At 35.4% G+C, this 19288-nt stretch overlaps 1 protein-coding gene across 1 annotated transcript; it reads left to right on the top strand.

Moving 5' to 3' along the window:
* The first annotated feature begins 11189 nt into the window (after positions 1-11189).
* LOC143567384 (putative late blight resistance protein homolog R1A-10) lies at positions 11190-12992 on the top strand. Its single transcript, XM_077053822.1, has one exon. The coding sequence runs from the start codon at positions 11190-11192 to the stop codon at positions 12990-12992; it is 1803 nt and encodes a 600-aa protein (XP_076909937.1).
* The last annotated feature ends 6296 nt before the right edge of the window (positions 12993-19288 follow it).

Raw genomic sequence — 19288 nt, 5'->3', positions numbered from 1 at the left:
ATTGTCTTAAAAGGATAGATGACACTAGGTTAATTATTTTGCATACATTGATATATGTGGTTGTAAATTTATAATGGTATACTATATATATTAGTATGCAAAAGATAAAATATAGTTTCAATATTTGTAGTCAAGTACATTCATTTTGTGTCCGTTTATGTTTGTTTGTTTATGTTAGCTTACATTTGTGAAGTGTTCGTTTAAGTTTAAAACGAACAAACCGAACACATTCATTTTCTTAATGAACGAACATAAAGAAAAAAAATGTGTTCAATTATACATTTGTGTTCAGTTAGAGTTAAATGAACGGACTACAAATATGAACCCCCCCCCCCCTTCGTATTTGTTCAGTTCATTTACATGCATATTGCTACCTTTTATTAGAAGATTGGAGTAGTAACATATCGTTATTCTCAGTACAATTCAAATTAGAATGATTAGAAATAAGAATAAAAATAGACGGGAGGGACAAATTAGGTAATGCAATCTGTCGTGCTTAAAGATCCATGCCTATCTTGAAGGCACCAAGGTCCCAGTCCAAAGTTGAATTTGGAAGCTGATAGTAACCTTTGAGTGGGTCAACCTCCAAGATTAAAAAAAAAATAGGAAGATAAAAAAAGTCACTAAATACATGAAAGAATGTAGAAAGTAAATAACGTGAATAGTGGAACATGGAGATAATGCAAACATGTGAAAAAACTAAACATGGAGAAAATATAAACGTGCATATCTAATCCTAAAATGCATGCATGATTTTAGGGAATGATTGTTGACTTCTTCACTCCTTTTTAACTGAGTCACTGGGTTGGGTCTGCTGCTGGATTATAATAAAAATAAAAATAAATTTCGTTATTTATAATAAAAATAAATTTCGTTATTTCATAGTGGGTCGTTATCGGTTTAGATAAATAGAATACGACTTGGGCTAGTGTTGGGTAAATGAATATGGGTTATGGACTTGGGTTAGGAAAGAAAGAAGGAAAGACCATGGGCTTAAGCCCATGATCCATATAAACCCTTAATATCCATTTAATCCTCATTCACACATATTCCATACACCACCCAAAACACACACTTAAGATTTCTCTCTAGTTCTTCCTTATCTCTAGCCGAAATCAAGAAGGAAACCGAGCACCGACCCGAGGTAATGATAGTTTAATATTGTACGAGCCTAAACCGTTAGTTATAGTCGCGTAACGACGAGCCGACACCGTTAAACCGTTTAAATCACAAGATCCGGGTGGAATCGGGTATAAACCGGACCTAAGATGAGTTTAGGGATCACCCTAGCTCAAATCTGGATCAAACGAGACGAAAAACGATGAAAACGGTGGAAGAACGAGTGAGATCTCGTTTTTTTCGGCGAAAACGCGGTTTTCCGGCGATGACGGCGCCGGAAAGGCGGCGCCGGAAAAGATAAAGGTGTCAGGGAATGTTCCCTGACCTAACCCTAGTTCGCTAAGGAAACTTAGAGAACTAGAGGGTGATTCTTTAGCTAGTTCGCTAAGGAAACTTAGAGAACTAGAGGGTGATTCGTTAGCTAGTTCGCTAAGGAAACTTAGCGAATCAGAGGGTGATTCGTTAGCTAGTTCGCTAAGAAAACTTAGCGAATCAGAGGGTGATTCGTTAGCTAGTTCGTTATGGGAGCTTAGCGAATCAGAGGGTGATTCGTTAGCTAATTCGTTATGGGAGCTTAGCGAATCAGAGGGCGATTCGCTAGCTAGTTTGTTATGAGAGCTTAGCGAATCAGAGGGTGATTCGTTAGCTAGTTCGTTATGGGAGCTTAGCGAATCAGAGGGTGATTCTTTACCCAATTCGTTAAGGGAAAAGTAACGAACTAGGGGTTTAATATAAAGACAGAATGGTCCCTGGACTTAGAAAAGAATTATATAATTACATAACAGCCCTTGGAGTTTGGCAATTTATGAAAGATACCTTTAAAGGTAAATGACTAACGATTAACTAACCATGTAATGATTTAATGAAGTAAAACAGCTTAGACGTGTAAGACTAATTAAGTAGCAATGAGATTACTAGAGCGGTACTTAATACTGTAATTATTATAAGTTAGTCGTGCACAGCTCAAGAAGGGAATAACCGTAAACGGTGAACGCAACTGCATTGAGGTGAGTTTCTAGCCCCAATTATGTGTTATGTTTTCGGGGCTGTGTGCATACTCAATATGTTTGTTAATACGCTTATCCTAAGAGATAAGTGTATGCCTTATGTGAATAATGTGAAATGTATGAATGATTGATTGATGGTACGTGAACGATCTTCGGATATTGCACGTACTGTCAGGTTGTAACGCTATATATAAGGTAAGTATGATACGTATGCTTATGTGTATGAACGTGATAAAGTTAATAAAAGAAGGAAGGATGGTTGTATGGTTGTATGGTTACGAAAAGGGTACCGAGCCTAATAATACTCGAGGTATGATGTATGGTTGTATGGTAACGAAGAGGGAATCGAACCCTACTAATATTCGAGAACTAGGGAACCGAACCCTACTAATATTCGAGGAAAGAGGGTACCGAGCCCTAATATTACTCGAGGAATGAGGGTACCGAGCCCTAATAATACTCGAGGAAGGAGGTATCTAGCCCTAATAATACTCGAGGAAGGAGGGTACCGAGCCCTAATAATACTCAAGGAATGTAGGGCGTAATGCTCTTTATAACGTAAGATATGAAAGTAAGTTAGTACAAAAGAAAGTATGAAAGTATGAATGAAAGAATATAAGTTTGTGTGTATTGTATAATGTATGATTAACTAGAACTCACTCAGCGTAGCTGACTTTTAGTATGCACGCAGGTGAGTAGGATGAGGCAGCTCGCTTGAGGAGACACGTGGCACTGAATAAGAGGCTGGCATCGGAAGACTCAAGACGTTTAAGTTTAATGTTTTGTTTATTTTGAAAGACAAGATGACGTTTTAAGACAAGATGTGTTTTGTTATGAAATGTTTTATGAAAGCTTTTATATTCCGCGAATGTTTTAATTAACTCTGATATTTAGAACTGCGTTTATGAGTAAATCCAACACGAAAGTAGGGCTACCGGTAACGGGGCCTTACAGTCAGCGGGTATACGGGTCGTATCAATACCCACCCCTTCAGATTCTACCTTGTCCCAAAGGTCGGTGATGGTAACGCCGAGCAACTTTGGAGAGACGACCGGTTGGGTGCCCTTCAGTGTGACCTTCTGATCCATGTGACAGAATGTGAGTGATGGAGCGGAAAAATCCGCTGTTATTGATCCCAAAGAACGAAGCCAATCAAAACCCAAAATGAGTTCATACCCCGTGAATGCCAACATAAACAATGGAACTAGGATTGTGGTTTTGTTCAACGTGACTGGAACGCTCGGGCAGATCATGTACATGTAGGGGCTCACCGTTGCCCACGAGAACCGGAAATGGTGGTGTTGGATTCATGCACAGGCTAAGCAGGGATGCGACATGTGGTTGGATGAGGTTATGAGTACTCCCGGAATCCACGAGAATGCTAAGTGGGTGATCTTGAATAAAACCTGTTAGTTTCATGGAAGTCGTGGTAGTCATCCCAAAGAAAAGTGTTGGTGAGTTTCATGGAAGTCGTGGCACCTTGCTGGTAAGTTGCCATTATGATGCAATAATATATTTAGTAAGAACATCAAAATTTCGATATTTACATTTAACACCCAGAAAGATAATATCTTTTCCTTTAAAACCATCAAGCTATCCCACTATTACTATTACTACTATATATAAATAAGAGCTTTGTTGTCGCAAGTCCTTTATTAGTCTGTGAATTTTTTTTGTTTTGTTATATTTAGTTAAGTTACCATAATGAACATAAAATAACTCGACCAAACATTAATATTTTTTGTTTTAGTACCGGTAGCATAACGAAGCTGATGAAAACCGACCTAATTCGCATAAACTTGCTGGCACAATGCCAATGATAGACAACACTCGGGTTTTACCAATACGCAAGTTTACCGACTGACACCCCCAATTCTCCATTGGTCAACTCAATTTATATATATATTTCTTCGTTTTTTAGCTCTAGTACCATAACGAACATAATCGAAACCGACCAAATTCTTGTCAAGTTACCGCCTCAATTCCCGGGACTGACTACGCTTAGATTTTATCACCACTCGGGTTTGCCAACCAAAAAAACAGCGTTTTAAATATATATTTTTTATATGATAATCATTTTATATGTTAATCGTTTTATATGTTAATTTAACGAATTGATTTTTTGGGGTTTAACGTTTAAACTTTACAAACAGTGTCTTTAACATAAAGATCGTAACTAATACCGAACGAATTCACATCGGCACACTATCGTAATGCTCAGGTTTTACCAATACATGTGTTTCAACACTGAGGTTTTGCTAGCTGCTCGTTGCATCGGGTATAAAAACTAGTTAATTAAGAAAAAAAAAGTTCTTCCTTCCAAAAGCAATATACGTTTTTTCCTCTCTGATTTTCATTGGTGGTAAGTGATTACTATCAAGTCACTTGGTTAGTTCATTTAATTAATTTTTTTTCCCTTTTTAGTGTGTACTCATAAACTCAATATACAAGTTTTAATTGCATATCATATATTTTTAGATTTATTCCCTTCAAGTATTAGCAAAAGTACAAAGTAACCCTTGTAGTTTACTTTTAATTTTAATAAACGGTATATTATATATATATATATATATATATATATATATACTAGACGAGTGCCCGTGCGATGCAGCGGAAAACACATACATTTTTAATCTTGTAACAAGTTTATGGATGTTCGTTGTTCGATTTGAATCCGAAAAACATTCAAACCGGTCATTGGTTTGATTTCACCATTGATTTTTTCATTAACTTTTGGCTGGTCGTTTTCAATTTTCAAAGGTTCGTTTTGGTTTTCGACGACAAAACCGGCTACTAACGGTTTGACCCACGGTTTAATTTAAAATCCATTAAAACCAGACAGCAAACGCCCTACGTAAAATGATATTTTTTAAAAGAAAAAACTATAGCAATATGATACTCAAATTAAAGATAAAAACATGCTCGTTTTTATGGTATAATTTCCTTAAAAAATATAAGCACATGAAAAAGTTATTAATATTTAAAAATAATGAGGGGGGTTGAGTTAAAAATGAAAATAAAAATCATATAAGAGTGAAAGATCAAGGATTATAGTTGTAACTTTTTTAAAAATTTACAAAAGTTAAGCAAAATGAAGGGGTCAATGATGTAACTATTTAATAACCTTTTTTATTTGTTGACAAGTTTGCCCTTATCCTAGATGCATTAAAGGTTGTACCATATGTTAATTGATTTGTGAATCCCTTAAAACAAGGTGTCTTAATTTGCCCTTGTTTGGTGTATTATATATAGTATATATATATATATATATATATAGGGTAAGGATCCTAAGAGAACCCTTTGCAAATTGAGAACTTTGAGAACCATTTTGACCACTAAAAACACCTTTAAAAAAATCATAAAACAAAAAATAATAAAAATTTTAAAAAAAGTAAAAAAACCAAAATTCTTATATTTCATTCCGGTTTCATTAAAAAAATAAAAAAAATTAAAAAAAACATCGTATTATACACATATGTATAATTTCATATAATTTTTAGTTACGTAATATACACATATGTATAGTATCATTTATCTTAAATTATACACATGTATACAAAAAAAACATGTAAATGTACATATATGTATATATTAATACATATAATTTAATTATATATTAAAGTAGAAACATAGATATTACATCAACATAGCATGTAGGCGGGCAACAAGCTGCGCCGCCACCCCTTTCTGAATTGAAAAACCTAACCTGCTAAAGACATACCTCTGCCCCTTTGGAGTCGACACATTGCTACGCACAACCCGTTGGACCCTGGTTAGGAAACAGATAGCTTCCGGTGTCAAGGATCCAAAGGTATCAAAAGCCAGAGGGACAAAAACATGTTGGTTCTCTTCACAGGCTTTAGCATGTTTCTCCACCTTCTTCGTTTCAGTCCTTTGTAACATCCCAATTTTTCGTTCGGATAGTAATAATAATAATAAAATATGATAGGATAAGTAGGCTTTTAGATGGACTTAATTATGGACCAAAAGGGAAAGATGAGCCTTAGGTCCATGAGCTTAAGGGAGTATAAATACCCCTTAAACCCTAATCCTTTCCATTTTTATCCTAATCTACACACTAGCCTACACCTTAGAAAACACACACAACACCGTCTTACAATTCGAACCAAGATCCGAAGGCGAAACCCGAGCTTGTTGGTGCTGGAACGTCGTGACGGACCAAAACAACATCAAGGCTTACCGTGTTCGTAGTTCGACTCGTTCAAGGTACGTTTATAGTTAGAAATCATTCGTATAGGTTCGGTTTGATTTTGGAAATCATAGATCTGTGTTAGTTTGTTATAAACGAACCCAAAACAACAAATATTACTGGAATTGATTAGCATTTGATAGGTTAATTGTTAACCTAAAAGAACCCGTAACCTATATGCCTAAATCGCACCCCTTAAACATCGATGTTAGGCCGATTTGATGGTTGGGGTTTGTAGGCGCTGGTCAGACGATTCCGTTGATACCAAAATCGTGATATTTGGTTAAGAAACGAAGGTTTAATTGCAGATCTAAGATCTGCTGACTATTTGCTGTTCTTGACGATTTTGACTTTGACCCTTGAGTCAAAGTCTGGATAAGAACTATGGGTGATTCGTGATGGGTGATTCATTAGCTAGTTCGTTATGGGAGCTTAGCGAATCAGAGGGTGATTCGTTAGCTAGTTCGTTATGGGAGCTTAGCGAATCAGAGGATGATTCTTTACCCAATTCGTTAAGGGAAAAGTAACGAACTAGGAGTTTAATATAAAGATAGAATGGTCCCTGGACTTAGAAAAGAATTATATAATTACATAACAACCCTTGGAGTTTGGCAATTTATGAAAGATACCTTTAAAGGTTAATGAGTAACGATTAACTAACCAGGTAATGATTAATGAAGTAAAACAGCTTAGACGTGTAAGACTAATTAAGTAGCAATGAGATGACTAGAGTGGTACTTAATACTGTAATTATTAAGCAGTTAGACGCGCACAGCTCAAGAAGGAGTAACAGTTAGCAGAAGAAGTAACCGAGTTCAGGTGAGTTTCTAGCCCCATTTCCTTGTTATGTTTTCGGGGCTGTGTGCATACTCGATGTGATCAGTTAATACACTTATCCTAAGTGATAAGTGTATGCCCTATGTGATATATGTGTATGGTACAAATGATTGCTTGTTGGTACGTGAACGATCTTCGGATACTGCATATACTGTTAGGTTATAAATAAAGATATGAATATTTTATGAAATGCAGGGATGATTACTTGTCGATACGTGAACGATCTTCGGATATTTCATGTATTACCAAGGATAGCTATGATTGTCTCATTATATGGATATTAAGTGATAACTTATATACAGAGTTCCCTATACTAAAAATATACATAGTGTTCCTTTAATGGAAAGCATAGTGTTCCTTTAATTGAAAGCCATGTGTTCCTTTGATGGGAAGCATAGTGTTCCTTTAATGGAAAGCATAGTGTTCCTTTAACGGAAAGCCCCGTGTTCCTTTGATGGAAAGCATAGTGTTCCTTTAATGGAAAACATAGTGTTCCTTCTATGGAAGTATATAGGATGTTTCTTCTATGGAGAATATACATATAGAGTGTCCTTCTATGGAAAATATAAATAGTAGGGAAATAGTTATAGTTCTTTTAATAGATATCATGTGACGTCCTCTTATGGATAATTATACAAGGTTAAGATATGTATGTATGTAATATATGCGTATGTATTGTATGTCGCCTAATTAACTAGAACTCACTCAGCATAGCTGACTTTTAGTATGCACGCAGGTGAATATGATTAAAGAGCTAGCATTAGGTTGGCACATGGCATGGATCGAACGGCTGGCATTTGAAGATGGAAGAAATGATGTTTTAATGTGATGATTTATGTTATGGTTTTAAAGAAAAGATTAAATGTTTTGTAATAAACAATTACATTTTTATATTCCGCGAAAGTTTTAATAAACTCTGATTTGTAGAACTGTATTTATGAGTAAATCCGACGCTAAAGTAGGGCTACCGGTAACGGGGCCCTTTTCATTGTTTGTCGAGTTTTTTTTTATGAAACCGGGATGATAAAATAAGAATTTTGGTTTTTTTTACTTTTTTGATTTTTGTGTTTTTTGATTTTATGATTTTTTTTATTTTTGGGTTTTTTGTAGTCCAAAATGGTTCTCATAGTTCTCAATTTCAAATAGGTTCTCACATGATCTTGATCCTATATATATATACATATATATATATATATATATATGATTGGTATTATTTAAGAACTCTACAAAAATTAAGAACTGTTAGGAACCCTTAAAAACTAAACAATTTTTTAATTTTTTTATATATTAACATTATTTAAGAGTAGTTTTTATCATATTTTATATTAATTTTTTGATTACATATATTATTCACAAGTTTACATACATGTAAAATTTATGTACTAACAAATTTACATAGGTGTAAAACAAAAACATAGATATGTATAAAAACTAAATTTCAAAATTGTAATTGTAGATATACATATAAAAAATGATAAAACTACTCTCAAAGAACATTAACATATAAAATTTTTTATAAAAAACATTTGTTTTCAAGGGTTCCTTCAAGTTCTTAAATAATTTAACAGTTCTGTAATGATACTCATCATATATATATATATTATATGATAGAATACAAAAATCCTTATCGTACATTAACGTACGCGACTACAATATCCGTGGAATTTAGAAACACACAAACCCTAAATCAAACTTTCCTTCACCATCGATCTCATCCTCCTCCGTCAATCCATCTCCACCACTACCGTCCACCACTTTCCGGCATCAATAATCCACTGTCGGAAAATCGCAGCTATGCTCCCCTTTTGTTCACAGGTTTGTTTTAAACAATTGGTTTTAGCAATTGATCAATTAAACTTCGAAATTGACCAAATTAGTAATCAATTCATCCAAGATCTTCAATAGAATCAATTTTTACCACAGTGTAACGGGGTTTCCTTGAGCATATGAGCGTTTTCTTGGAATCGATCTATGAAATCACATTAAATGATATCGAAGTCTTCAATCTATATCTAATTAATCATCAATTCATCCAAACAAACAAATCTGGATCTTTAATTGAATCAATTTTTGACATGAGTATAACTGGGTTCTTGATCGTATGAGCGTTTTTGTTTTTCGGCTGAGCGTTTTGTGTTTTGGTTTGAGCGTGATTCACGTACGTTTTTGTACGTTAAGAATTATTGTATGATAACATAACTCTCTCTCTCTCTCTCTATATATATATATAGGTATTGGATCATTTCAGAAGTTTTTTTACAGCGAGAAGTGAAGGTGTAACTCCATTAATCCCTAATTTCACTCCCTTTCATATAGTTGGTTGTTTTTATGTTTTAATTACACATTCAAACCTACCTACAAACATATAAATGTACCAAGCCACATTCAAACCTATATACCTACACACATACAAACATACATACACATATACAAACATACGTACACATATACAAACATGCGTACCTACACACATACATATGCACTTACACAACGCACCTACACATAAGAAATGTAGTGAAATTAGAGATTAATAGAGTTATGCCTTCACTTCTCGCACTTCTCGCTAAAACTTCTGAAATGATCCAATACATATATATATATAAGTACAAACTAACCAGATTGAATTACGCGTCAACATGGCACATTGCATGTGCGTGGTTCAACTTTCTACGTCTAGTTTTTATTCTAGTGCAAAACGACTCCACCAGCAACCAGCAGGCCGTAAATAGTAGTTTTCGTTAAATTGTAAAGAACAAACCTTAGCGGATCGTAAATAGTAGTTTTCATTAAATCGTAAAAAAAAAGACACTCAAAAAAATAAAAAATAAATGTAAAATACAAGTGCAGCCGACAAATCTAAACCACATAAATCCAATCCTAATACTGCACGCAACATCACAGGCTCACAACCTCTTCTACTGCTGCTTAAGAACCACCGGACCACCACCATAGCATCCATCACTATTGCCATCAACCCGTAACTGTTTCAACAACCGGAAACAAATATTTCACAAGAGTTGACTTGGAGAGATGACAGACGCAGTAGATCTGGAAATGTTCATGGTGAAGTTGAGGCGGCTAGTTTATGAGAACTATTGCAATAATATACCAATCGAAAACAATCGTTTGATCGAAGCAAAAAAGCCTGAAATCCAGTTGCTTTATAAGGAACTTGGCTACCTGATTGGATCATGTTTCAAAGACCAAGAACAACTACATGAAGAGAAGACTTATGGAAGCAGCACTTCTGGCAGAGGAATTAGTTGTGTTTTGTTTTTATTTAAATCATTTTGATGATTAATCAATTGTAACGTTTTGATGTATTGGTTGATGTTAAGTTTGTTTATACTAATGGTAAACTAGGAAACAAGCTACTCAAGTTCAAGACACTTATATGAAGCAACATTTAACATTTATTTATGTTCATTTTTGTTACTCCTTATTATGAATAATTTTTTTTTTGTTTTTTTTAATATTTTATTTTGTGTTTTTTATTTAAATATGTTAGTATAAATAAGAGTTTTGATGTCATAGTATCCCATTGGTTCTCTTGGTGGAAGACATTTTTTTGTTATGAATTTGTTCAGGTTCGTAACGAATATGACGGATACCGATCAAATTCACGTATAGTCACAGCGTTTTGTTTTAGCCGTTGTGACGTGAGAATAAGCTGTCGTAACACGCGATAAACATTACTAGTATTCTAATAAATGTCAACAAAGGCAACTATCATTATTAATTATTTTTAACAATTAGCAAGTATGAACTGTCACCAAGAAGTGACAAGAACAATCATCGAAAATACCCAACTAATTTTTATCGTATAACTTAACATATATTTTCTTAAAAAAAAAAACAAAACCAAAGTTGAAGACTACATCAGCAACGAATTCAATAACGGAGTGTGTCTAAACCACCTGATTGGATCCTGTTTCAAAGACGAAGAACAACATGATGTGGGAAACTTGAGGAAAAGACTTGTTGAAGCAGCAAGTCAGGCAGAGGATATTGTCGATATGTTCATATCGTCTGCCGTCATTAACAACGATGATAGCCTAAGTCCATCATTTGAAGACAGGACCGCACCCTCCACTGGCACTTATGGTTTACTTTATTGTGACTCTGACTCTGATTCAGACAAGTTGATATCTCCACTGATGCCAGACCCCGTTGTCGAAGATAATTTACTGGATTGCTCTCTTACGAACCTTAAGCATGTTATGGACGATCTGAAATCTGTCAGAGAGGAGATCATGATCAGTAATAACAAGGGGAACTTGTTCCAGAAGCATTTGAACCCGCAAGACATGATGATGGATAAGAAGATCCATGAATCAGCTGCTGGAACAACTTGTTCCACTGGAAATACAAGTGCGACGACACTTAGTGCAATGGCACATGAAGAATTGATTGTGGGATTTGAGGACGATGCACTATTAATATTAGATAGACTCACCGGAGACCGCAAGAAGCTAGACATAATCTCCATTGTGGGTATGGGAGGACAAGGCAAGACCACTCTGGCTACAAAAATATTTAATGATTCTCTTGTAAAGTATCGTTTCAGCAAACGTGGGTGGATTACTGTTTCTCAAGCATATTCAAAGCGAGATTTGTTATTACAACTCCTAATGTCATTAGGCAAATCAGTTCATGAATCAGTGACTGAATCCAAACTGTGTGAGATATTGTACCAGAGCCTAAAGGGTAGGAGATATTTGATTGTCATTGACGATATATGGAGTTGTAAGGCATGGGATGATGTGGGACTATGTTTTCCAGATGATAAGACCGCTAATAGAGTTCTTATAACCACCCGGCTTACAGAAGTCGCTTTGCATATAAGCCAGGGCGGATTCACTCACAGCTTACCGCATTTAAATGATGATCAAAGTTGGGAGCTGTTGTGTAAGAAGACTTTCAGGGGACATGAGTGCCCTGAAAGTTTGACTGAGACAGGGAAGAATATAGCAAAAAAGTGTGGAGGATTACCGCTTGCTTTAGTTGTCATAGCAGGACTTTTGGAGAAAGGAGAGAAGAGTAAAGATTTGTGGGACAAAATTGCCAAAAGTGTCGGTTCATGCATTATTAAAGACCCTAAAGGATGTATGGATACGCTAGCTTTGAGTTATGACCATCTACCTTGTCACTTGAAGAAATGTTTTCTCTATGTAGGTGGCTTTCCAGAAGATTACAAAGTCCAAGTACGGACGTTGATCAGGCTTTGGATGGCTGAAGAGTTTATAAAAGAAGCAGGTCAAAGAAGCTTGCAGGAAGAAGGCGAGCATCACCTGATGGATCTAATTGACAGAAATTTGTTAATTGTTGCTGACAAGAGTTATAATGGAGGAATTAAATCATGTCGTCTGCATGATCTTTTGAGAGAACTATGCTTGAAAAAATCTTGTGAAGAAAACTTCTTCAAGAAAATGAGCATCTCTGATTCTACTTCCAGCATGGTGGAGCAACGCCGCCTGTTCATAGATTATGAAGCTTTGTGTAAGTTCAATTCAAATGGTTTTACTACACACACGAGGTCTGTGCTGTGCCTTCATAACAATCACTTGTTTAACAATATAATTGAAAGTTGGGTTCATTCCCTTTGGTTTCTTAGGGTGTTGGATTTACTAAATATTCCAATGCATGACCTCGGCGAGATAACAGTGCTAGTCCATTTAAGGTACTTAGCAGTTTGGTTACGCAGCATTCAATCTTCATTCTCAGAGGTTGGCAAACTCCCATTTTCAAAAGCCAAATATGGGAGCCTTCAAACTCTCATTGTTAAAGGCAAGTTTGAATCTAAGGCATTTGCGGTGTGACAGAATTGACTTCCCAATTGATTTCTGTGCTCATAGCCTGTTCAACTTGCAAACAATTTCCAGGCTAAGATTAGATCATAGGGCTCAATCTTTGCTTGCATCTTTTCCTAATATCAAGAAGCTTGGATGCTCTATTTCTTCAGCATCAAGCAATCATGGATTAATTAACTTTGCCTTGCTCACTCATCTTGAAGCTTTGAACATAGACAAGTACATGTATGACTTCTTGCCTTTAGAGAAGCCTTTAAGGTTCCCAGAAACTTTGAAAAGGCTGATCTTAAAAGGGTTAGGCCTTCCTTGGAATTACATGTCAACAATTCAACGATTACCCAACCTTAAGGTTCTCAAACTACTAGACTCTTCGTTCAAGGGAAACTGGTGATGAATTTCACCGGCTGAAATTTTTGAAATTAGAGAAGCTGAACATCCATTTCTGGGAAGCTTCTAGCATAAACTTCCCAAGCCTCACGAAACTAACAGTGAATAGTTGTGAGAACCTAAAAGAAATTCCGCTAGAACTAGGATACATTTACACACTCGAGCATATTGAGATTGATTATTCAAATACTCGCTTACTCGAGTCTGTAAACAAAATTCAAGAAGCACAACAGGAAATCGGGAACAATGATATCCATGTCAATTCCATTCACATGGATCCAAGTGAAGTCTACTTTGAGGGGGACCCTTACTTTGACTAACTCGATCATCGCATCATCATGGATATTCCGAGCTCATGTTATGGTGAAAAAACTTGCATATTTTGCATCAAATTGTTGTATGAATGGCAAGTTTGTACAACATCATTACAGATTTGAGAATCACTGCTTATTTATCCTCATGAATAATGAATAATGTATATTGAATTATTGATACTTGGGTGATATCTTACTGTTTTATTTGTATTTGATACGTTTTATTAGCTGATGGATGGTAAAATATGTGACACAAATATTGTAACTGGCTTCACTAGTTTGTAATGTTGGGCTAATTTCTGTTTAACGGCCCGTGTAGGGGTTGGCCCGACTGCCTGAGTAGTGCAGGGGCAGTGAGGCCTAAGCTTAATGGGTTGGGTTTTAAAGTTCATTTTAATTTCTTGCTGGCAAAGTTAAGGTTAGCAAGTTTTTATTATAAATACTCATAACTGAGATATGGGTTGAGTACGTCTTTGTAGTAAGGGTATTTTTAGCCTCAATTTTCCTTGATTAATAAAGCTTTTGGGACTCTAATATTTGTGTGTTGTTTTCGTTTGGTATCAATTCAAACTTTATGCAACTCTAATCATGGTATTTTGTCTGAATCTATTGAAAGGCAGTCAAATCATAATTTTGTATGCCCCCTTGTCAAAAAATCATCTTGACATTTAAAAATGTAACCAACAGGCCGATCAAAACAAGGATCAACATTAGACCCTATATATATCTATATATTTTTTTCTAAAAGTACAAATATTACTTATAGATAAGTAAAACGCGTTTCATGCAATCAACCGGAAGGTATTCAACAACCCGATCAACATGTCAATTCCCACCACTATAAATGATGACGTTAACAAACATATTTTTTTTAAAAAATGAGGATCTTATGATAAGAAAGTAAAAAAGTTTGAGAGGATGAAGATGGTTTTAAAGATGCAGTGAATATGGTTGTATAGTTTTATAAAAACGGTTGGTGAAAAATTAAATTTGGGTAGGTAAATGTATTTATTTATGATGGCTAAAACATGCCGGCTAGGAGAAAAAAAATTGACGGCTAAGCGAAGCCGGCTAAATAATTAATTGAGTAGGTAAAAATATTTAATTTTGGGGGCTAAATTTACACCGGCTAAGAAAGAAGACTAAGTGAAGCCGGCTAAATATTTAATAGAGTTGGTAAGTTTGGTAAAATATTCAATTTTGGCGGCTATAATTAGACGGCTAAATGAAAAAAAGAAGGCGGCTAAGTGAAGCCTTAGCCTACAAGCCGAGTTGGAGCCGGCTAAGAAAGAATATTTGGAGCCGGTTAACTAAATAAATACGTATCCCGAAGCCAGCTAAGAGTCAAAGATGCCGGCTAAATAACCATAGATGTAGGCTAAGTTTAGCCGCCTTTGACACGTGTCGAATTTTTATGGGCTAAAGGTGGGACCCGTTTACTTTTCATAAAATTCCGTGCCCATAAAGTGGCGGCTAAGCTTAGCCGGCTTTATTGGTCGAAAAACCAATTATTGAAGAGATGTAGGCTAAAATAGGCATGTCTATTTTGGTAAATTCTTGATCAAACATGTTTATTTTGGTAATTTTCCCTAAAATATAAGGGTAAGAGGGGGTGGAGGTCAACTAAACTACCCCGGCCAATACCCACCAATCCTGATGTCATTTCACTTTTATCTTTTACTATCTTAATACACTTAAATAATAAGGGGCACTTCATTTAACTACCTCAATTTTTTTTCTTTTAAAAAAATTATCCCATTAAATTAACCTTTACAAATAAAAATTTATATAATTCAAATAAAAAGATAAAAAAAGATAACATAAATAAAATTTAAATTAGAAACACATAAAATTAATACTCCACTTTGGATACGCCGAGTCGGAATCGTCTTGAGCAGGAGTAGGAGTCGTTGTCACCAATCAATGATGATTTCTTACAAATATCTCACGCTTCGATGCTTAAAAAACCCTTATGATTGTCATAGCATCGTAGTCACGATGCACTTGTGAATACGCATTTTGTCTGGATATCTTGACAAGTGCCCGTACATGGAATCAGTGGAATTGACCAACTTTCTTATTAAGATCAATCCACTTTGAATTGATTTGGCAGAAAACACGATCGTCGGTGCTTACAAGTTGAACATGCATTATTTGAACCACATGCCAAAATTAAAATTGGTCTCCTGATGTGCCGTTGTCCATTACGTACATCCAAGCATTTGTCAACGCAACCTCGTCGTCATAGCTTCACGTCGATGGTGCAACTCTCGGAGGCATTTGAGAAGGTTGAGTATACGAATTGAGTAGAGAAGATGAATGTTTGAAATGAGTTTGAAAAATTATATTGAGATGGTATGCATTTAAAGGGGGTAATTTTTTTACTGAAAACCCCGAAAAACGGTCATGTTGTGTAACATCCCGAAAAAACGGTCATGTTGTGTAAAATCCAGAAATTTCTAGAATAATAATAAAATAAATTATTTGCGTTGGAAGAACTAAATGAGTTAGTATAATAATAATAATAACAACAACAACAATAATAATAAAGATAGAGTGATAGTAGGCTAAATAGATGGAATTAATTATGGACTTAAAGGGGAAGATGAACCTAAGGTCCATAGGTTTAAGGAGTATAAATACCCCTTAAATCCTAATTTTTTTCATTTCCATCCATTTTACACCATAGCCTACACAATCAAAAACACACACTCAAGCCAAATGCTCTCTACTCTATTCCATTCAACGATCCAAGACCAACCGAAGGTAAGAAATCATTTATACAGCTGACCCAACATGTTAGCACCCGACACCGCAACCCTTTGAAGCTGAATGAGCCATTTGAATCTAAATCTAGCTATATACGGGTGTTTAATCAACCAAAAACGAGCTTAAGGGCCACCTTAGCTTAGATCTGGACACCCCAAAGCTACCTAAGTCATAAACGATCAAACTCCGGCCAACCATGCATGACGGTTAATGGCGTACTTGGATTTTGGATTCTGGATTTTGGTAATGTAATGGTGGTTGAAAAGAATGGTTCAGGAAGTACTTGGATTTTGGATTCTGGATGCTCATACCATATGACACCAGAAAAAGGTTTTTTCAGTGATCTAGTGATTAAAGAACAAGGTATGGTTTGATCTAGTGATTAAAGAACAAGGTATGGTTCAGTTAGGTGATGATACACCATGCAAGATTATGGGAATTGGTTATGTGGTTCTAAGACTAGGCAATGGTACCAAGTAATAATTGGAAGAAGTAAGATACATTCTTGATTTAAAAAGAAACTTAATATCTCTAGGATCATTAGAGGGTATAGGTTTATCAGTTAAACTTAGAAATGGAAAGGCCAAAGTCATCAATGGTTCTTTAGTGTTATTATTTGGTTCAAGAAAGGGTAATAACATATATGTTCTAGATGGTGAAGCTGAGAAAGGATTTGTGTCTGTAGCTGAGGGTAAAAATGTCAATATGAATGAATTATGGCATAATAGGCTGGGTCATATAAGTAATCAAGGTCTCTCTGAGTTAAAGAAACAACAGGCAATTGACAAGTTGGGTAGTTGTGATCTAGAACAATGTGAGCATTGTGTTCTTGGTAAAGCAAAGAGAGTAAGTTTTACTAAGGGTATACATAGTACTAAAGGGATTTTAGATTACATACATGCTGATTTGTGGGGCCCTGCTAAAGTCACATCTTTAGGTGGAGCTAAATACTTCTTGAGTATAACTGATGATTACTCAAGAAGGGTATGGGTGCATGTGTTAAAATCTAAAGATGAAGTGTTTGACAAGTTTAAAGAATGGCGAGCACTGGTTGAAAATCAGATAGATAGAAGAATTAAGAAGTTGAGAACAGACAATGGATTAGAGTTCTGCAGTGGCTGGTTTAATAAGTATTGCAGGGATCATGGAATCTCAAGGCATTTGTCTGTTCCAGGAACACCACAGCAAAATGGTGTGGTAGAGAGAATGAATTGGACATTACTTGACAAAGTAAGATGCATGTTGTCAAAATCAGGATTGCCTAAGACATTTTGGGCAGAGGCTGTGTCTACTGCAGCATACTTAGTGAATAGATCTCCGACAACTGCTAATGAAGGTTTAAAACACCTATGGAAATGTGGTCTAGTAAGATTTCGGATGATAGTCATTTAAGAGTTTTTGGGTCATTAGCATATGCTCATGTAAAACAAAATAAGTTGGATCCTAGAGTAGTTAAATGTGTGTTTTTGGGGTATCCAGAAGGTGTTAAGGCATATAAGTTGTGGAGATTGGATGATGTTAGTCCTAAGTTGATCATTAGTAGGGATGTAGTTTTAATGAAAGTGTGATGTATAGAGATATTCTGAGTAAAGAAAAAGCCAAGTCTGATCAAGGGATAAATGGTCAGACTGAGGTGGAGTTAATGCCTAAATTGGTAGAAAATTAGGATATTAATGATGATTCACATGTTATGAGGAATGTGAAGCAAATAGTTACCAATTGGCAAGAGATAGAACAACAAGGCAGATATATAGTGAAACCTCATAGGTACATAGGAGATGACTCAGTTGAGAATGTCTCAACATTTGCTTTAATGATTGCTGAAAGTGAAGATGTTTGTGAACCTATTACTTACAAGGAAGCAATTCATTCAAAGCAAAGGGATAAATGGGTTAGAGCTATGAGAGAAGATATGGGTTCTCTTATAAAGAATGAAACTTGTGTATTAGTAAATAAGCCAAGCGATAAGAAACTTGTAGATTGTAAATGGATCTATAAGGTTAAAGAAGGATTGGCAAGTGAAGCACCTAGGTTTAAGGCTAGGTTAGTTGCAAAGGGGTTCACACAGAAAGAGGGTGTGGATTATAATGAAATTTTCAGTCCTGTTGTTAAACATACTTCAATAAGGGTATGTACAGCTGAGGACCCAAACGATCAAGACTAGTATTCGCCGACACTTGGAGTGATCACTAAACAATTGCAATTGCGAAGTCGATCTAAGTCTAATCACTACGTCCAGCACTTCTTTTAATTTAATTGGCATGCATGGTTTGTGCTTTTTACTTAGTCCACCATGATCACCTATTCAATCATGCAACTTTATTTATTGTGCATTATAACAATGATATTTGGTTATAGTACTAAAATTATTATATCATTCTCTTCTTATACTTGGGTGATTAGCCATCTTGACTCAGCTTCTATGCGTTGCCATAATAGGTGATTGTAATTATAACTTGATTCTTGGTTGACTAGCATATCTCTTCAATCAAATAATGAAATACCGAACATATTTTAAAATTATTTCAATTGTTAAAATCTCCAGTAGCAAAGTCTGAACACACTCTTTTTTCTTCAAATGATGCCTTTCACCATGATTGAAATAAAGTATCAAAGTAAAAAATAAGATATAATAAAGTTGGAGGGAATGGAAACATTTTACAACTGTAGTGGCACTAATTAAGGTGGTGACATTTGTGGGGAATACTATATTATGAGAAGCCCATAGTGCCCCCAACATCAACATCCAAACATTAACTGTATCAACAACTTAATTTATTGAAAGCAATGACTCTACCTTCAACCAGTTTTGTTCACAAGAGTTGACTTGAAAAG

Source organism: Bidens hawaiensis, unplaced genomic scaffold, assembly GCF_021521415.1.
Source record: "Bidens hawaiensis isolate Kalapana, Puna unplaced genomic scaffold, B.hawaiensis_p1.1 tig00023395_1, whole genome shotgun sequence".
Taxonomy (NCBI): Eukaryota; Viridiplantae; Streptophyta; class Magnoliopsida; order Asterales; family Asteraceae; genus Bidens; species Bidens hawaiensis.
Note: the sequence above shows the minus strand (reverse complement) of the source record. Positions and strands in the feature narration are given on the sequence as shown.

Coding starts and splice junctions, on each gene's coding strand:
- LOC143567384 (XM_077053822.1), top strand. CDS start 11,190: ATGTTCATATCGTCTGCCGTCATTAACAACGATGATAGCCTAAGTCCA.